The 16,934-nt window shown below is 41.2% G+C and overlaps 1 protein-coding gene across 1 annotated transcript in view; it reads right to left on the bottom strand.

The window, feature by feature from the left end:
* The window catches only part of ITPR1 (inositol 1,4,5-trisphosphate receptor type 1), a 327,611-nt gene that overhangs the window by 199,454 nt on the left and 111,223 nt on the right, over positions 1-16,934 (bottom strand). The window contains exons 5-6 of the mRNA XM_059390201.1: positions 10,246-10,361; positions 851-937 (exon numbers count right to left, since the gene is read on the bottom strand). Coding sequence (XP_059246184.1) covers positions 851-937; positions 10,246-10,361 — 203 coding nt within the window. The remainder of the gene's footprint in view (positions 1-850; positions 938-10,245; positions 10,362-16,934) is intronic.

The following is a 16,934-nucleotide window of genomic DNA, read 5'->3' as shown; positions in this document are numbered from 1 at the left end:
ATCTGGGTGGCTCTGCCAGTAAAGCCTTGGACTTGGGTTTTGGCTCAGGTCAGTATCAGGGTCTCTAGATGGAGCCTCTGATTGGGTTCCGAACTCAGTGGGGAGTCTGCTTGAGATTTGTCCCCTCCCTCTCCTTCCCCCTCTGCTCCTCCCCTCCGCCCACCCCCACTCATGCAGACACCAGCTCTCTCTCTAAAATAAATACATAAATAAAATCTTTAAAAAGAAGAAAAGGAAAGGCTACGTTTAGCACTGGACCTCCTCTCACACTATTTTCTGCAAGGAAAGACCCAGATAGATTTTCTTAGCAAACCCCACAATAGCTATTTCCTAAAGTGTGATTTAACCCCATGCCAACTTTAAAGGCACAAGGGATAAACAAGTGAACCTCACAATCTATGAGACAAGACGTGAAACCTGTCAACAAATATTCTACCTGAAGGTACTGAATTGCAGTGATTGCCCCATGACCAGCTCTTGAACCAACAGATAAAAGGTACAGGGAAGCCAATTTTTACCCAATAGAGAGAACTTTCAAGGAAGGCAAGTGAAACAAAAGTGCAGCCGTCAGGCTCATTTCCAGATAGGGAACTTCCCACTTCAAATATTTGCACAGAACTTAAATTACCAACCAGAGGGTAGAGTAGTGGCTTCTTGCACTGAGAGAGCCAACTCAAAAGCCCAAGAATTCAACCCATATAAGAAGAAATGCTAGACCTTTTGCACCAGACCGGCTGTCTCCATGGGAGCCCTGTTAGAAAGCTGTCCAAACCCAATCTTATGTGTTTATTTTTCAGCTTTGTTCTTTGTAACACTCCAGCTCCAGAAGAGAAGAGTGGTCATGACCTACCTGGATCACGTTGCCATACTGGATTACGGTCCCCAGCAATTTCCTGTTTTCTGTCTCATTCTGTTTCTTTTCCAAGTCTGCAGCATGCTGTACATGGAGAAGGAAGACTGATCACAAAGAGACAACAATGGCTTGTGTTTCTCCACAGTGATGCAAAACCCATGTCACCAGTTCATACGAGAAATGCAGAAATAAGCAAATACGTAAGCAAAATGAGCAAGGGGTTCAGGAAGCCATCCCACTCTGCCCTTCTTGGCTTTTTTAAAAATGTTTTCTTTTCTTTCAGCCATTCATGGACATCTGCTTAGGTTAAGATTACGTCAAAAGCTTATGTATTTTTGAGGAAAATAGGGTAGGGGTGGGAGAAAATTTGCATAACTCTTTTATGATTTGTAAAAGTCCTCTTTTAAGGTTTTGGAATAAAATAAAACTGAATTTAAATGCTGATTTTGGGTGACTTTTGGTTCTCTGTTCTGGGTAATTCCTGAGCCTTAGTTTCTACTTTTGTAAAATGAGGATAAAAATAGTACCTATACTCATGTACCATAGTGCCTGGTCACTGCAGCTTTTAATGGAATGCTGTTTATTATTATTAGACATTATTAAAATTTATTTAAATTTTTTAAAGATTTTATTTGTTTATTTGACAGAGATCACAAATACGCCCAGAGGCAGGTAGAGATAGGGAGGGGGAAGCAGGCTCCTCACTGAGCAGAGAGCCTGATGCGGGACTCGATCCCAGGACCCTGGGATCATGACCTGAGCTGAAGGCTTTAACCTTCTGAGCCACCCTGGTGCCCCATTTATTTAATTTTTATAGTAGCTCCTTGAGGGGGGGGTTGTTATCGCCATTTTAAAAAGAAAAAACATAGACTCAGAGATTGAAAGGTTTACTCGACACTATAATTAGTTGGATAGTAGGTACACAAGGAAATTGTTAATAATATCTACTTCTGTGTATACTTAAAATTTGTTTAATAATGTCTTATTTTGGGGTACTTGGGTGGCTCAGTTGGTTAAGGTCTTACTTTAGCTCAGGTCATGATCTCAGGGTCCTAGGATCAAGTCCTGCATGGGGCTCCTTGCTCAACGGGGAGCCTACTTCTCCTTTGCCCTCTGCCTGTTTTGCCCCCTGCTTATGCGCTCTCGCTCTCTCTCTCAAATAAATAGATAAAATCTTAAAACAAAAAACCCACATCTGTACTGTGCTAGGTGAGCACGCGCGTGCGCGCGCGCGCACACACACACACACACACACACACACACACACGAGTATTACTCAGCCATTAAAAGAATGAAATCTTGCCATTTGTGACAACATGGATGAACCTGAGGGTATTATGCTAAGTGAAGGAAGTCAGACAAAGACAAATACCTAATGATTTCACTTACATGTGGAACCTAAAAAACAAAACAAATCAACCAGCAAGGGGTGTCTGGGTGGCTCCTTCAGCTAAGCATCCAACTCTTGATCTCAGCTCAGGTCACAATCTCAGGACCGTGAGTTCAAAACCCACGTTTAAAAAAAATGGACAAACAAAAGAGCAGAAACAGACCAATATATAATGACAACAAACTGGTAGGTGCTAGAAGGGAGGGGGCAAAGAGGCAGTGGAGCGGGAGGCGTAGGCTTCCAGTTACGGGATAAATAAGCCATGGGGATGAAAGGCACTGCATAGCGAAGAGAGTCAACGATGCTGTGACAGTGTTATATGGTGACAGATGGTAGCCCCACTTCTGGTGAGCACAGAATAACCTATGAACGTGCCCAGTCACTATTTTTACACCTGAAACTAATTTAACGTTGTGTGCCAACTACGCTTCAATTCAAAAATAAATAAAATATAATGATGCTGGATATTTTTTTAAAAAATCACATCTATTAAGTAGCAGGGATAATCCTCAAACCCACATTTGGGTTAACTGCAAATCTATAGGTACAAAAGGGGCCAGCAGTCATTACTAGTCCAAATTTGGCATGCTCGGGAACCTGGGAAAACTGAAGACCGGGTTCCAGAAGAGTCTGCCAGGGCCATCAACCGGAACAGGCATTTTTATTCATTTACTTGTACACCTCAGAAAGTACTGTTATCATATTATAACAGAGCTGAAGGGGAACTAGCTTTGTTCTAGGCAATAAAGACATTGTTGTTCCAACCTCTGTCCCCCAAACCTAGACTGGGTCAAACAGAAATAAATTAGCAGGAAGAAATCAGTATCTAATCTGATGGATAATAAAACCCTGGTGACCAGCTGTGCGTTTCAGAATAGTTCCCATTGTTTTCTTCCCAGAGTTTCCCTCTCCTTGAGGCCAGATGTCCCCAGATGCCAATGAGAAAATGGGTCTCTTTCCTAAGAACGGTCTCTATTCTTATAGGACATTCTGGGTTTGGCCCTGGTTCCACCACATACCAGCTTTACCATCTTGGCCAAGTTACTTAATCTTCCCAAGCGCAACTCAGCATTCTTGTTCACAAAATGGGGACAATGCACGGGAGATCAGAGAAAAAGTATGCCTGATATATAATAGGCATTCAATAAATTCTAACACTATTATACCACATCACGAAAGTTAAGAAATGTTCTAGTGTTCTAATGATGAGAACTTCCACTGGTGAACTGGGTGTCTGGGTGGTAAAAAAATATTTCCATTTCCTTCAAATTCAGCATCTGCTCCATCTCTACCTTCAGTGTAGGTATTTTTAGGAAGGTACATCTTCTGACAAAAATAAGTTGCAGAAAGCAATCCTAAACCAAAAAGAAACCACGTTACAGGATGAAATGACCTGCCTCTGATGGTGCCGATCACTGTTAAGTCTCTCCCATCTGTCTCAGCCCTGTAAAACAATGGTCTGTTCAGAGACGTCCCTCCCTCTTTCTCCTGGAATCGGGTACCAGTCGGCTTCTCTCAGTTACCCAAGGATAAAAATCCACTGGGTTCAAGACACATCCAGAAATAATACCAGGACGGACAACATGACCGTCCCAGGCATCTGAACTGCCCTCAGCACCGAGCTTAGCTCTTCCTTCCCCTCTATCCACAACCTCCCTACATTTCCTCCCACCTTCTGTTCTCCCTCGTTTCCTGCCTGGGCTGCACCCCTCCAGAGATCTATGAGTACCCCACACATTCTACAGGTAGTCTCCCAAACACAGCACTGGACTGAATGCACTTGGAAGGAAGGTTTAGACTTCTTAGAGAGGCATTTGTTCTTTCTGCTAAGTCGCTGTCTCTGTTAATATGGACAGAACATTCAAGAAAGAAAAAAATGTCCAAGTGGGAAAAATCATACATTCAATAAAATAAGACACAACGTTTTCCAATAAATACAGTTTTTCCTATACTCAAAACCTCCTACTGAAAGGACTCATCTTTAGTAATTCACAAGGCAGTGTTTCTTGAACTTAATGATATAAAGGCACCTAGGTGGCTGTCAGTTAAGCCACTGGCTCTTGATTTTAGCTCAGGTCACAATCTCAGGATTGTGAGACTGAGCCCGGTGTCAGGCTCTGTGCTCAGCCAGGAGTCTGCTTGAGATTCTCTCTGTCCCTCTTCCTTTGCCTCTCTTTAAAATAAATAAATCTTAAAAAATAAATAAATACATAAATAAATGATATAAAGGTTACAGTTTAAGAGAAAAAACTCTCATGGGCACTCCTCTTACTCTCAATTTCCAGTGGCCTCCATTTAAGAAGCACTCATCTAAAATATTAAGTTCCTACCTACACTTAGATGAAGTACAGATGTGGCAACTCAGCGTTTGCTGGCATGTCTAAAAAGAAACATCAAGTCAGTCATCAAGAAGGCATATAGTCCGTATTAAAAATTAAATGCCACCAGCTCTACATATTAAAGAGTATTTGTTTAAAAAGATATAAAAGGTAAAATTAGAAAATATTAGAGAACAAATACCCAAGAACCTCTCTTAAAATGCTGACTGTCTCATCGGAAATACCGTTGAAAGGTTTAATGATAACCAAGCCTATATAATTATATATAAGAACATTCAATGCATCAACCTCATGGACTATTTGAAGACTTCACTTTTCCTATAAGGATAAGCATACTTTGCTTAAGGAGAAAACTCTCCAATTCATTTTACTTTTTACTAAATACATAAATGCCAAATGTGTTCACTTGAATTCACCCATTGTTCCTTAGATAACTTCCTCTACAAAGCCAAATTCCAGCCTTAGACAAAACCATCTTCATGACCTTTGTGTTTCAATAGGTGAGGCACAGATCGATAAAAAGGGAGTCAGGTACTAACTACGCCTGGGCCCTCTGATTGAGGTTGTTTTGGCCTTGAACAGAACACAACTTGGTCTGTTCAATCCCTCAAGTACATTCTAAGGAATGGCCCATGCTGTGAAACGGTGAACTGACAAATCTTTCTGAAGGATTATCTGGCCATATCTCTCAAGGATTTTCAATGGGCGCCACTTCGATTTGGCGATTTTGTTTACAGAAATTTCTCCTAAAAAGATAATCTTGCATACAAACAGGTCCATAACAGCTAGTTTCAGTCCTGTAAAAACTGCCAAGATTGTGAATACCGCCCACCCCACAAGGACTATGTAAAACACAGTGTTGACATATAACAGAGGAAGTGGCCATGTGGCCACTAAACAGGAAAATAAAAGATTCTTATTCTTATATTAAGTGAAAAAAAGTGAGTTAAAGAAAGAGAAGACAGCCGTATGTTCCCATTGATACTTCAAAATGTAGAAATACAGGAATATACAGCGGTGGGGGGTGCCAAATATAAACCAAGGCTATATTTGAGGAGTAAGATTTAGGGATTGTATTTTTTTTCTTTTTCTTACTCATATATTTTGAAATTCTTTTTCTGTAATACTCATGTGTATTATTTCTTCAAAAACCTCATCATACCTCTGTGACAGCCTGGATTTTTAAAATTCATCTTAAGTGTGTTATGTTTTCAAAATTTAAAACCTTGTAATTTAAACACCTGTTGCTCTTCTCTCTTAAACACTGGGTTGAATTTCCCAGGAAAAAAATCACACTTAATGCTATGGTCTCTATCACCATGGTTCACCCTGGATATTACCATGCTCCCTAAGTGACATGAAGGTCAATCTTATCGTAGCCACCTGTTAGCTTATGTCAGAAAAATAGAGAAACCATTCTTCAGTTACTATAGAAAGGTCACTGGAACATGGGGAAAGGTTATTTAAGGTCAACAAGCTCTACAATGTATAATACAATATGGAGTTAAGGTTTCTGAAAACAAGCAATATAGGACCCAAGCTTCGGGAGACAAGAGACTCGTCACTCCTCTGGCTTTTCCTAGTTTGTCAAGACTATGACTTATTGTAATTGACAAGTTTCTCAGAACCAAAACAGAACAGGTCAAAATGCTGTTGGCAAACAGTAGTCAAAGCCTTTGAACACATTATTTGATTTGTGGGTGGGAAAAGCTCATTTTGCCAAAAGACTTTTGATAAATCATGACAAGAAGAGTCACAATCCAATTAGTCCTGCGGAGGGAATGAACACACAGTAACCAGCCACTAGATGTCATTCTCCCTCAGAACGCTGTTTATATGTTGCTTATCCTAGTGAAAAGGAAGTCAAGTGGTCTAGACAACTAATTCCTTAAATGGCATTAATTTAAAATAATCTGACCTTTGATTGGGGTGCTGCACAGTAGTTGACAAAAATAAAAATGAAAACCCACTGGAGACTTGCCATCAACCCCGAAAAGTAAGCAGCTGCCCAAAATACAACATTTTAATGACTGTACTAAAACACGTACACGACTTCCAGACACTAGAGGGGAAAAAAAGTCCAAATAAGCAGCAAAGTAGGAAATGCACGAAGTCAACCTCCAAGTCACATCAGCAACCCTAAATAGGGGGAAAGTACTAGTTTCCTTTTTAAAAAATGTTTTAAAGAACCAACAGCATGAAAGAGCTATTTCATTTTCTTTCTTTTGCTTTCTTTCTTTCTTTTCAAATGTGTTCAGAGTTCTTGATCACCTTCAAGATTGCATTTTTGTTCAACTATGCAGTTTTTTTCACAGTTCATTCATGAGAAGGAGCCCTGAAAGGAACTTTCATTGAAAGAAAAAATGACAGTTCATTACAGGTTGCAAACGGGTGGCTAAAGAACCCCATCCAGCTTGAGACATTATTGTACTGAATGGGTGCTTTAAACTTTAATTGAATTAGGTGCCAACGTCTCTTGAAAAATTGAGATATTAGATAGAAAGCATGAATTTTTAGCTTCTCTTGAAAAAGTATAAGATGTGGCAGCAGCTCTGGGCCCATGTTCCCACACACCAACAGCAGTGGCACGGAACTGCCCTGCTCTGGACCCATACATGCACACTCAACTTAGCAACCAGGCCCACCAAGTTCCTTTTATTCCAGTTAGCTTCCTGCATTGTCAAGAGGAATCTGAATTTCCAACTTCTGCTGTAAAAAGCATAGGAAAAGGAAGGTTTTTGAGAGGTACTAATAAGATCTGATAGAACTGAATGACTTTCCTATCAGAAAAAGAAAAGTCAAACTACTAAAGATGTACTTCTTCCAAGATAACCCCATAGGCATAAGCACTCAATAGCTACTGAGAGAGATGTGCAAAATTAAACAGTCTTGCCCAACCCATTCAACTAGATTGCCACAGTCCCAGCATAAATGTCAGGAGGATCCTGGGTCATCACAATGGTTGGGGGAGGTGGGGGTTGCTACTGATATTCAGTGCACAGAAGCCAGGGATGCTGGATTCCCCGAGATGTGTGGTACAATCCCGTCTAAGGACAAAACATCATTCATCCTGTATAGTTGCATGTCTGACATTTACATGGATTAACAGGCTGTCTGCAATTTCTGGGTCTAGCTCCTAACTCCACTTAGCGTATCAACACAAAGCATAGTTTGATAGGGTTTAGTTACCACTAACACATTTACCTAAAATGCAAGTGCTGTTTAATAAGGGAAGGAATGTACTTTGCATTCTTTGTAACACTAACAAGATCTGCTGCCCATTTTGGAAAATTACTTACAAAAAAAATTGCTTTTTAGTGGCAGTACTACACACCTACCTGAGTCATAGTCTTTGGATGCCTCATTCAGAGTTTATACAAATATGAGCGAGCATTTACTTCCTTAAATCCCCTTGAGTAATCCTGCCCAAGCATTAACTAAAGCATACAATTATAAGATTTATTACTTTCCTCTTATTTCTTCTTTATAATTCATTTTTTAAAAATGTGGTGTCTTCAGAGGTTGTATGATGTACGAATGTTATTTCCTGTTTATAGAGTTACACAGTATTTTCTACTAAGAGGGAGTCTACTGAGGTTGAGAATGACTGCCCTAAAATCATGAAAATAATGACACAGTTCCTGAAGTATTCAAAGCAACCTATTTGTTTCTGTTCTCTCTTCTTCTCCTAACCTCTGACTCCCACAGATGCCTCAGACGGAGGCTTGGCACTTCTTTTTCCTCCAGGAAGCCCTCCCTGACTACTCATACTTATTCACAGAGATGGATTTGGGTGCTCCTTCTAGGTATTCCCGCAACCTCCCAGGTGCTTTTAGGATCACCTGTAATAGTACTTGCCATACCGTCTTGTCACCACCTCTTTATTCCTTATTAACTCTTGAGCTCCCAGAGGGTTCAGACACTGTCAGTTTTATCCTGATTACCTAGCACAGTGCTCCTTCAATCAACAAATATTTCTTGAGCATCTACTATGTGCCAGATACTATCACAGGCAGGGGGCACACAGTGGTGATCAAGCCAGCCATTCCTTTTCATCTTGTGGGGCTGCCATCCTAATGATGAAAGAGGATAATTAAGGGAAGTACTAAATATAATTGCAGACTCTCATCAGTGCTGAGAAAAACAGAGACTGTGCTGCAGTGGAGGAAAGCCAGCAGGGCATCACTGAGATAAGGAGATGAGGAGAGACCTCGCTAAGATAACGCTTCAACAGAGATATGAAGGCGGCAAAAGTCTTCACTTAGGAAGAATCAGGAGAAGAATGTTCTAAACTGACAAACTGAAAGCACACAAAGGTAGCAAAATTGTTAAGAGACTATGGTGCTCAAAAAAATGAAATGAGATAAAGCTACTGCAGCAGAGTACGTGCAGATCAAAAGGCTCAGAGATGAAAGCAAGATCCAGCAAGGACAACATCTGGATTTCATTGTAAGTGCAATGGCAGTGACTGCCGGTGTGTTCTCACCCTGCACAAGCTCCCTGAGGTTAGGAACCAGGTCTTTTCATCAGACTAGAGCACCTAACCCCCATCCAACACGGTGTGCACGGGATCAATAAGGCCCTCCATGTGAGCCTTCCTTTACCAAATGCGGCTGGTCGTGACTTTGCCGCCTATTACTCAAGGGGAGTCAGTGTGACAGATGACCGAGTAAGCTCCATGGGGCTCACAGATACACTGTGTCTTTAACTATTATCACTAAGTCTCAAGAGAGACCTTTGTTTTTCATTCCGGTAGCAAGTATCTGAGTGCCTACCATGTCTTGTAGGCATGAGAGACACAGCAGTGTACAAACCTGACACAAATCTGTGCCTGCAAGTAGTCCGTTGACATGAGTGGGGGGTAGCCAGCTGGTAAAATACATTAGAAAGATTATGATAAATGACACTGAGAAAAATAAAGCAAGAAAGGGGGACAGTGAATGGGTTGCAATTTTAATACTACTACATTGGGTGTATGTCATGTCCTTCTTCTAAACATCTCCAAGTAGTTCCACACAAATTAGCCTCACAGAAGAATCAGGTCATCTAGATACTGGACACTAGAAAACGATGTCACTGTTTTACAGACAGAGAAATACACTCCGAGAGGCTCAAAAACTTGCTCCTGGTCACAGAGCACATCAGCAGTGGAATAAGCTTATATGCCAACCAGCAGTCAAGATAAAACAGTGATAAAATTTATTAAGCACTTATTGTATGTTGCAGGCACTGTTCATGTGCCTTTCATGTGTCATTTCATAGAATTCTCACAATAATCTCTTGATGTGGATATTATTCCTATTCCCATTTTATAAGCAGGTAACAAAGGCTCCAAAGGACTGATTAACCTTCCCAAGATCAGCACTGAGTGAGTTTGCTTCCAGAGCCTGTGCTCATAACCAGCACTGTAGCTAGAGTTATCCCCAAAACGGAATGCCTAAGAAAACAGTGCCTCTCAAGGGATCCCAGGGGGACTATGATCTCAAGGGTGTCTCTGACCCATCTCTCCTTAGAGTCAGCTCCCTTTTACCCCTTTATCAAAGAACATAGGAAAGCCTGTGCCCAGAGCTGGAGGGTTGCAAAGCTAATCCATTTCACTCAGACACAATCCAAGTGGGCGTTCCTAAGACCCTTGTCACAGATAGGTCCCTCGCAATACGTACGTGCAATTTGTTGAGCAATACGGCATCTGTTGTGCTGTTGGCCCCTGGCTTGGCAGCTTTCCAGAACTGCTTCTGGGCAGAGTAGCGATTCATGGGACATAGCTTAAAGAGGCAATCTAGAAGTGAAACAAATAAGAATGTTTTTGAGGAAGTATACGCATGCAACCTATGAAAAAACATTCTCTTAAATATAAACTTACAAGGCCCTTTTAGGAACTTCTCCTCTGACCTTTAATCTATGCCACCACAATGTGAAGTGCCAGGTGAGGAAACTGAGGCTTTCAGAAAGTCAGTCAATTCATTAAATGTTGTCTCGGTCTTGATCTCAAGAGTTGTGAGTTCATGCTCTATGTTGGGCTCTACACTGGGCATGGAATCTACTTAGAAATAAACACTAGAGAAGCTTTTTTATAGGGACCTCCTAGTGCAGCGGTCTCTTGAGCACCATATACAAAATGATTCTTGGGGGCAGGAATAAAATATCTGGGGCTTGGAGAGAAACAGCAAAACAGCACAAGCCCTTTCCCCTCAGTGTCAGTGCGTCACGATGTGCTTCCATGTGGGTGTGCCTGGACTCATACAACTTCATATACTGTCTTAGAGAGTAGGTAGAACTGGCCCTCACACAACAGACTATTGGCTTCAAAGTATTTCTCCAAAGAAGTCCAACCAGCAAAGATAATGGTAATGCAAACTGAGCAAGTAAGAAAAAGGCACAATCAACTCTTGTTGCATTCCCTTTGTGAGCCACTAGACGGGGAAAATAATGATGATCCAAAAAAAAAGGAAATTTGAAATCGCCTAGATAATAAGCCTAATAAAACCATTTAAAGCATTGTCTCTAATGATGAGCCTAATCCTATAGCACCTCTGGGCCTCCCAACAGGATAATCATAATAGGATAATCCTGATAGACAGGATACTATACTGTTTAATCTTAATATTTTCATCAATGTTCACTTTCCTGCTTGTTTTTATAATATATACAATATATTAGTATAGTAACAGATATTCAGAACTTTCAAATATATACATAGACATAGTTTAGGAGTATACTTGTCAAATTTTTGATAGGGACATGCCACCAAAAAAGTTTAGAAATAGATACTCTAAAAAACTAGCACAAAAATTGACACTATTCCTTGAGAAGTTTACATTTTGACATAATTAGGTTTTCAAGAGGTTAAGTATTTATAGAGTAAGATTAGTTACTCTGGGATGAAAACCTAGGTTTGGAAAAAGTATACCCTAAAATATTTCAGAACAAACGTCTCAAGGATATTCAATCTAATAACCACACACTTATTCTTATCTGTTCACTTTAACAGATTCTCTTAAAGGACCTCAAATAGGAAAATACCTAATTATAGTTTACACCAAATAACTCTCTCAAAGCAACAAAAATTCATTTGCTATCAAGTAGGTAGACACAATGGCTTTGCTCTAATTCCAGTCACTGTCTCTTCTAGTTAGGATCAGTGAATTTTTACAAAGTACTGCACAATCACTTGACACTGTTCAGGAAACAAACAAACAAAAAAGATCATTTAATTGTAAAACTAAAAAGTACTTCCCCCCTTTCCATAATCATCTTCTTCACTAAATATTTCTACCTAATCACAAGCAGTTACAAAGTAAATATGAAAGCATAGATATCCACCCTTATCAAGAACATAATCCTTAACCCATTACTCAAAGTAATCATTAGGGCATAGGAAAGATGCCATCTAGATAGAAAACAAAGGACACCTCAGGTAACCTATTAAAAGATAGAGCTTTTATCCTCAACTCTTATGAAAGCCACAGGTCACTGTCATTTACTGTATTAGTGGCAACTTAATGACATCATTAAAACACTATCCCCACCAGTTTCACCTATGTGAATCCCCCCCCCACACACTATTTACACCATGAACAAGAACACACAACCGTGAGACCACTGGTCACCTTTAAAGGTCCCAGCTTTGGTGGTGGACAGAGGTGGGCTGGACAAGGGTGACATCCTTGATAATCATGTGACTGAAAGGACATTCAAAACATGAATGCCATCAGTATTAATATTTGACACAGAACTCACTTTATGGGCCAAATAGGGTGAACAATTTCAAACTTCATCAATAGTAAGAGTAAAATGGTCTGCATTTTTTCCTCCAACCCACTTCATATGATAATAGCTACATGGTATGAATTGCAAACAAAAGAATTTAAGTTGGTTCTAGGAACAATCAGGCTGGAATCATAATGCCAAGGGATTAACATGCAATGGAAAGTACCATCCGACAAGTGTTCATGGGACAGCCAAGTCCAACGCCCCACTTAAATAAATGGGCCACAACACAGGCTCAAAACTTCAGGTGACTTCACCTTCATCTAGGATGAGAGTGTCAATTTAAGTACTAACAATCCAACCAAAGCCTTGCCGTAACTTCCACACTGACTACTTTCCTTGGACAAAACAAAGCACTGCATTGGGTGAAGCATATTTACAACCAACCAGCTATGTAAATATAAGAGATGCTAACAAACTAGTAACAGAACCAAATTAGCCTTGCTGATTTTGTCCTGTCTTCCCAGTTGCTTAGCAACTGATTCAAAGAGAAAATTAAATTAAGCAATTCAAATGTGATGTTAAACTAGCCTTCCAAAATTCTGCAAGTCAGCGGCTCCACATTGCCCTTTTCTATGTGGATGGCACAGCAGGGCAAAATTGAAGTTCCGTTGGATTCTAATACTGTGCTAAGTACAGAATACACAAATACAGGAAATCCAGTAGGAGAATATATATAATACATATTTGAGAGAAAGAAGTACGTGTGTGTGTATGCATGTGTGTGTGCGTGCACGTGTGTGTGTATATATACACACACACACGTGCGCGCATGTGCACATACACAGTGATCTGATCTCACCCCAAAGAAATGCCACAAAGAATACCTTATGTGACAAATGTTATTTTAGGCCTTTGAAGAATAAACTAAACTAAGCTTTCAAAAAATTACTCCTGAATATTCCTAAGCTTTCACAGATGCCATACTGGGCTAACACAGAAGTTGTCAGCTGAATAGAGGGTTGGGTTAGGTGCTGAAGGGCTGAGTGGGCTGGAACCCAAATTCAACAGGCCATGCGAGATCTTCTGTGGTTTAAACGGCATCCCAGAGCTTGGCTGGAAGGAGAAGGGTCAAATGCTTGAAGATGCATTAACTGTGAAATGAGCATTTGTGGTGCACAATTAAAAGAGGAAGTCATGGGGGCACTTGGGTGGCTCAGGTGGTTAAGTGTCAGGTTCCTGATCGTGGCCATGATCTCAGGTCATGAGTTCAAGCCCCACATTGAGAAACAAAAACAAAACAGAAAGAAGGAGAAGTCAAGAGGAGCCACAGGTGTTCATGGAGTCCTCTGCGACCGGGTCCCTGGGGGTGAAAGCAAAGAAGCCCTCTGTGGGGGGTTGGGGGGTAACACCTTAGGGATAATAAAGGCTGCCAGAAGAACAGCCAAAAGCCCACTCCCTCCATACCATTTTCCACCCACATCCGTAGAATTTTGAACTCTAGAACAATGGGTTCCTGAGTGCAGACATTTTGTCTGTTTGGCATGCACTCATAAACCAGGGCCTAGAAGTCCCAAAGGAGCGCAGCGATAGTTGCTAAGTTAGTGACTACGTTGTGCTGTCGTCTCTATAACTCCCCAAGTGATGACAGGTATGTCTTCTCAAGACACCTCCAAGTCTAAGGCCCTGGGAATCTCTTCACTGACTCAGTTACCATTCACTAACGTGCCTACTGTGGGCTGGGTGCAGTACAGGGTGCTGAGAATACAACGCTGAAACCAGCTCACACGTTTCTTAACGACAGCAAAAAACTCAAGACACAAGTTGAATGGCATTAAAGTCAAAAGTACTGTGGAGGAATGAATTCTATACTGCCACAGTGTGGCCACTGCGGAGATGCGGCGGAGATGTGGCGTTTACACGGGGTCGTCAGGATGGGCCCCTCCAGGACAGTGGCATTTGACAGACGGCTGAAGGGTGTGAGGGAGCCACCTTGATAAACATCCGAAGGCAAAGCTTTCCAGCCAAAAGGACTAGCAAGTCCAAAGGCCCTTAAGTGAAAGAAATTTTGAAAAGGTTTAAAAAAAAAAAAAAAAAAGGAAAGAAAGAAAGAATGAAAGAATGGCCCAGAAGGTAATGGGCAACAGGGTGACTTACGAGATATGGCCAGAGAAGCAAGCAGACACTGCTTCACCCAGGGGGTGTAGACCCTGGTGAGGCAGGGAATTCTTATTTTAAAAGCAGTGAGAAGCTACCAAAGGGCTTTAAACAAAGAACCTCGGAAGGGAACCTTGATTTTTGGTGTTGGTGCCTACTAAGAAAGGAAAGGCTAAGGGAGGAGTGAATTGGGGGAGAAAAGTAGAAATCAGTAATTTTAACTATGCTTCGTTTGAGATGCCTATGAAACATCCAAGCTGAAATGTTGAGTAAGCCATCCATCAACTAGCAGGTTGGAAATACAGTAGTTATTTCAGGAGTGAGGGTGCGGGGTGGGTGGGGGCGCAGCGAAGAAGGATGGGGATGCTCAAGAGGAGAAACGTCAAGGAAGTCAGCATTACAAAGAGAATCTAGCTACCCACCTGTGACTAGGGAGGGCAGAAAAAAGACCACTCCTCCCCCTTTCCTTCCTCCCAAAAGAAAACAGAAAAACCCAAATCCATCCTCTATGAAACTCAGTTCAATCTTCCCAAGTAGGGAGAAGTGAAGCCTGAGTGTCTGCAGACGGGGACCAGGGAGAAGGAAGCCAATTTTCCCAGTGGAACCCTGGAAGAGCTCGGGAACCCAGGATGACACTGTGCGGGGCACATCACTGCCCAACCCGGAGCAAGGACAAAGGGCTCCAGGGGCTGAGCATGAGAAGCAGGAACGACCGGGGATTCCATCCCCCTGCCACATGGAAACATACTGAAGCTTCCAGAGGCAGAGAAGACTCAGCACATGCTATGAAAATGTTATGTAAACAAAGAAAAATGAGATTATTGCTAACTCCACAGGAAAGCTGCACATTAAAATCCGGTATGTTGGTAGCTCAACAGTGAACAATATTTACGTAGTCATAAAAACCCGAGACTGAATATTATTTGTCTAGCCAAAAAGAAGTGGTACAACTCTAATGGGAGGACGGAAGAGGAGCCCGGAGTGTCGGAAAGGCAGGCTCATCTATAATAACAGGAAGTCAGCAGAAGATATTTATAATAGGTTCATCTACAGACATCAAGAGATACACATCATCTAGAAATACAGGGGTAAATGCCAGTAGAAAATGTTAAAATATTCTAAATTGTTGCCTCTGGAAAGTGGGAGGCAGGAGGCGTCAGACATAGGACTGTTATTTTTATTCTGCATTTTATCAATATTTGAACTTCTTTGAGGCAAAATTCACATAACATAAAAATAAACCATTTTAAGGTAAATGGTGCAGTAGCATTTAGTACAAGGTTGGACAACCACTACCTCTACCTAGTTCCAAAACACTTTCATCACCCACCAAAGAAAGCCCCATATCTACGATGTTTATTCCCAACCCCCCATATTTCACTTTTTAAAGAATGTGTACCAATCAGTGAAAATGTTTAACTTTTTTAACAACCTTTTTGTAGTCAAAGGCATCTCAGTTCCTACTGAGTTACCACTCTGCAAAGAAGTGACAAAAGGCAGCAAGCTGGATAATATCACAGATCAGCAGGGATACAAAACCCTTCTGCAATGGTGATGGGTACACAGACTAGCGTGGCTACTAGGGTTGAGTCAAGTTCTGTAGCTACACACAGCCTGTAACGTGTAATCCAGCAATTCTGCTACTGGGCAGACACCCAAAGACATGTCTCACTGGCCCTGGGTCTCCCACTTCCACTTGAAGGAGAAGGTTCTAGGGAAGAGAGCCTGAGAAGGCACACCTGCTCTTAACTGTACTGGCTTGAGAGCAACACAAATCCTGTATCACCAGTCATCAGTGATCACCCATCACCTGATCTCACCATGCTACAAGGAGCTAAAAAATGTACTTCAGCCGCATGCCCAGGAAGAAGAAGGCGTTTGCTGGGTATTTAGCCAGACTCAACGGCTCTCTGTCCTTCAGAATGCCAACAATCCATTTCACCCTCTTACCACCATCCACCAGCTGGTGGTGTAGCAATGAATGAGACAAAAATAGTCCCTTCTCTCACAGAATTTGAGCTCTTCAAACCTATTTCAATGACCAAAAACCACAAATAATCAATAATCTGACATTTTTAAACAAAATTCTTTATTCATCCATCATATATAAATGCAACTTTATATGGGAAGAATCAAGGGGAGAGTTATTTAAGTTACAAGTATGAAAAATTTAAGTGTTGATCATTCATATATTGCCTTCTTTTGAAAAGAAGAGAAAGAGGAATAAAAATTTCAAAAGAAAAGACAACATGATTAAAAAAGAAAAGGCAGAGTGTTAATCCCCTAGTAAGGGAGTTAAGATTTAAAAAGAGGTGTTGAAAGGGGAATACAAAACAGTCCAGTATTTTAACTATTCTCCCAATTCAACTTTACTGCACTGAAAGTTTCACAAGGGCAGGACGAACCTGCCTTATTCATCATTCTGTCCCCACTGCATTCAGTAAAATGTTGGGCCAAGGAACAAATGGATACTCAAGGCGGAAGA

The sequence above is a fragment of the Mustela nigripes genome, chromosome 2 (genome assembly GCF_022355385.1).
Source record: "Mustela nigripes isolate SB6536 chromosome 2, MUSNIG.SB6536, whole genome shotgun sequence".
Taxonomy (NCBI): domain Eukaryota; kingdom Metazoa; phylum Chordata; class Mammalia; order Carnivora; family Mustelidae; genus Mustela; species Mustela nigripes.
This window is presented reverse-complemented; position numbering and strand designations above follow the sequence as displayed.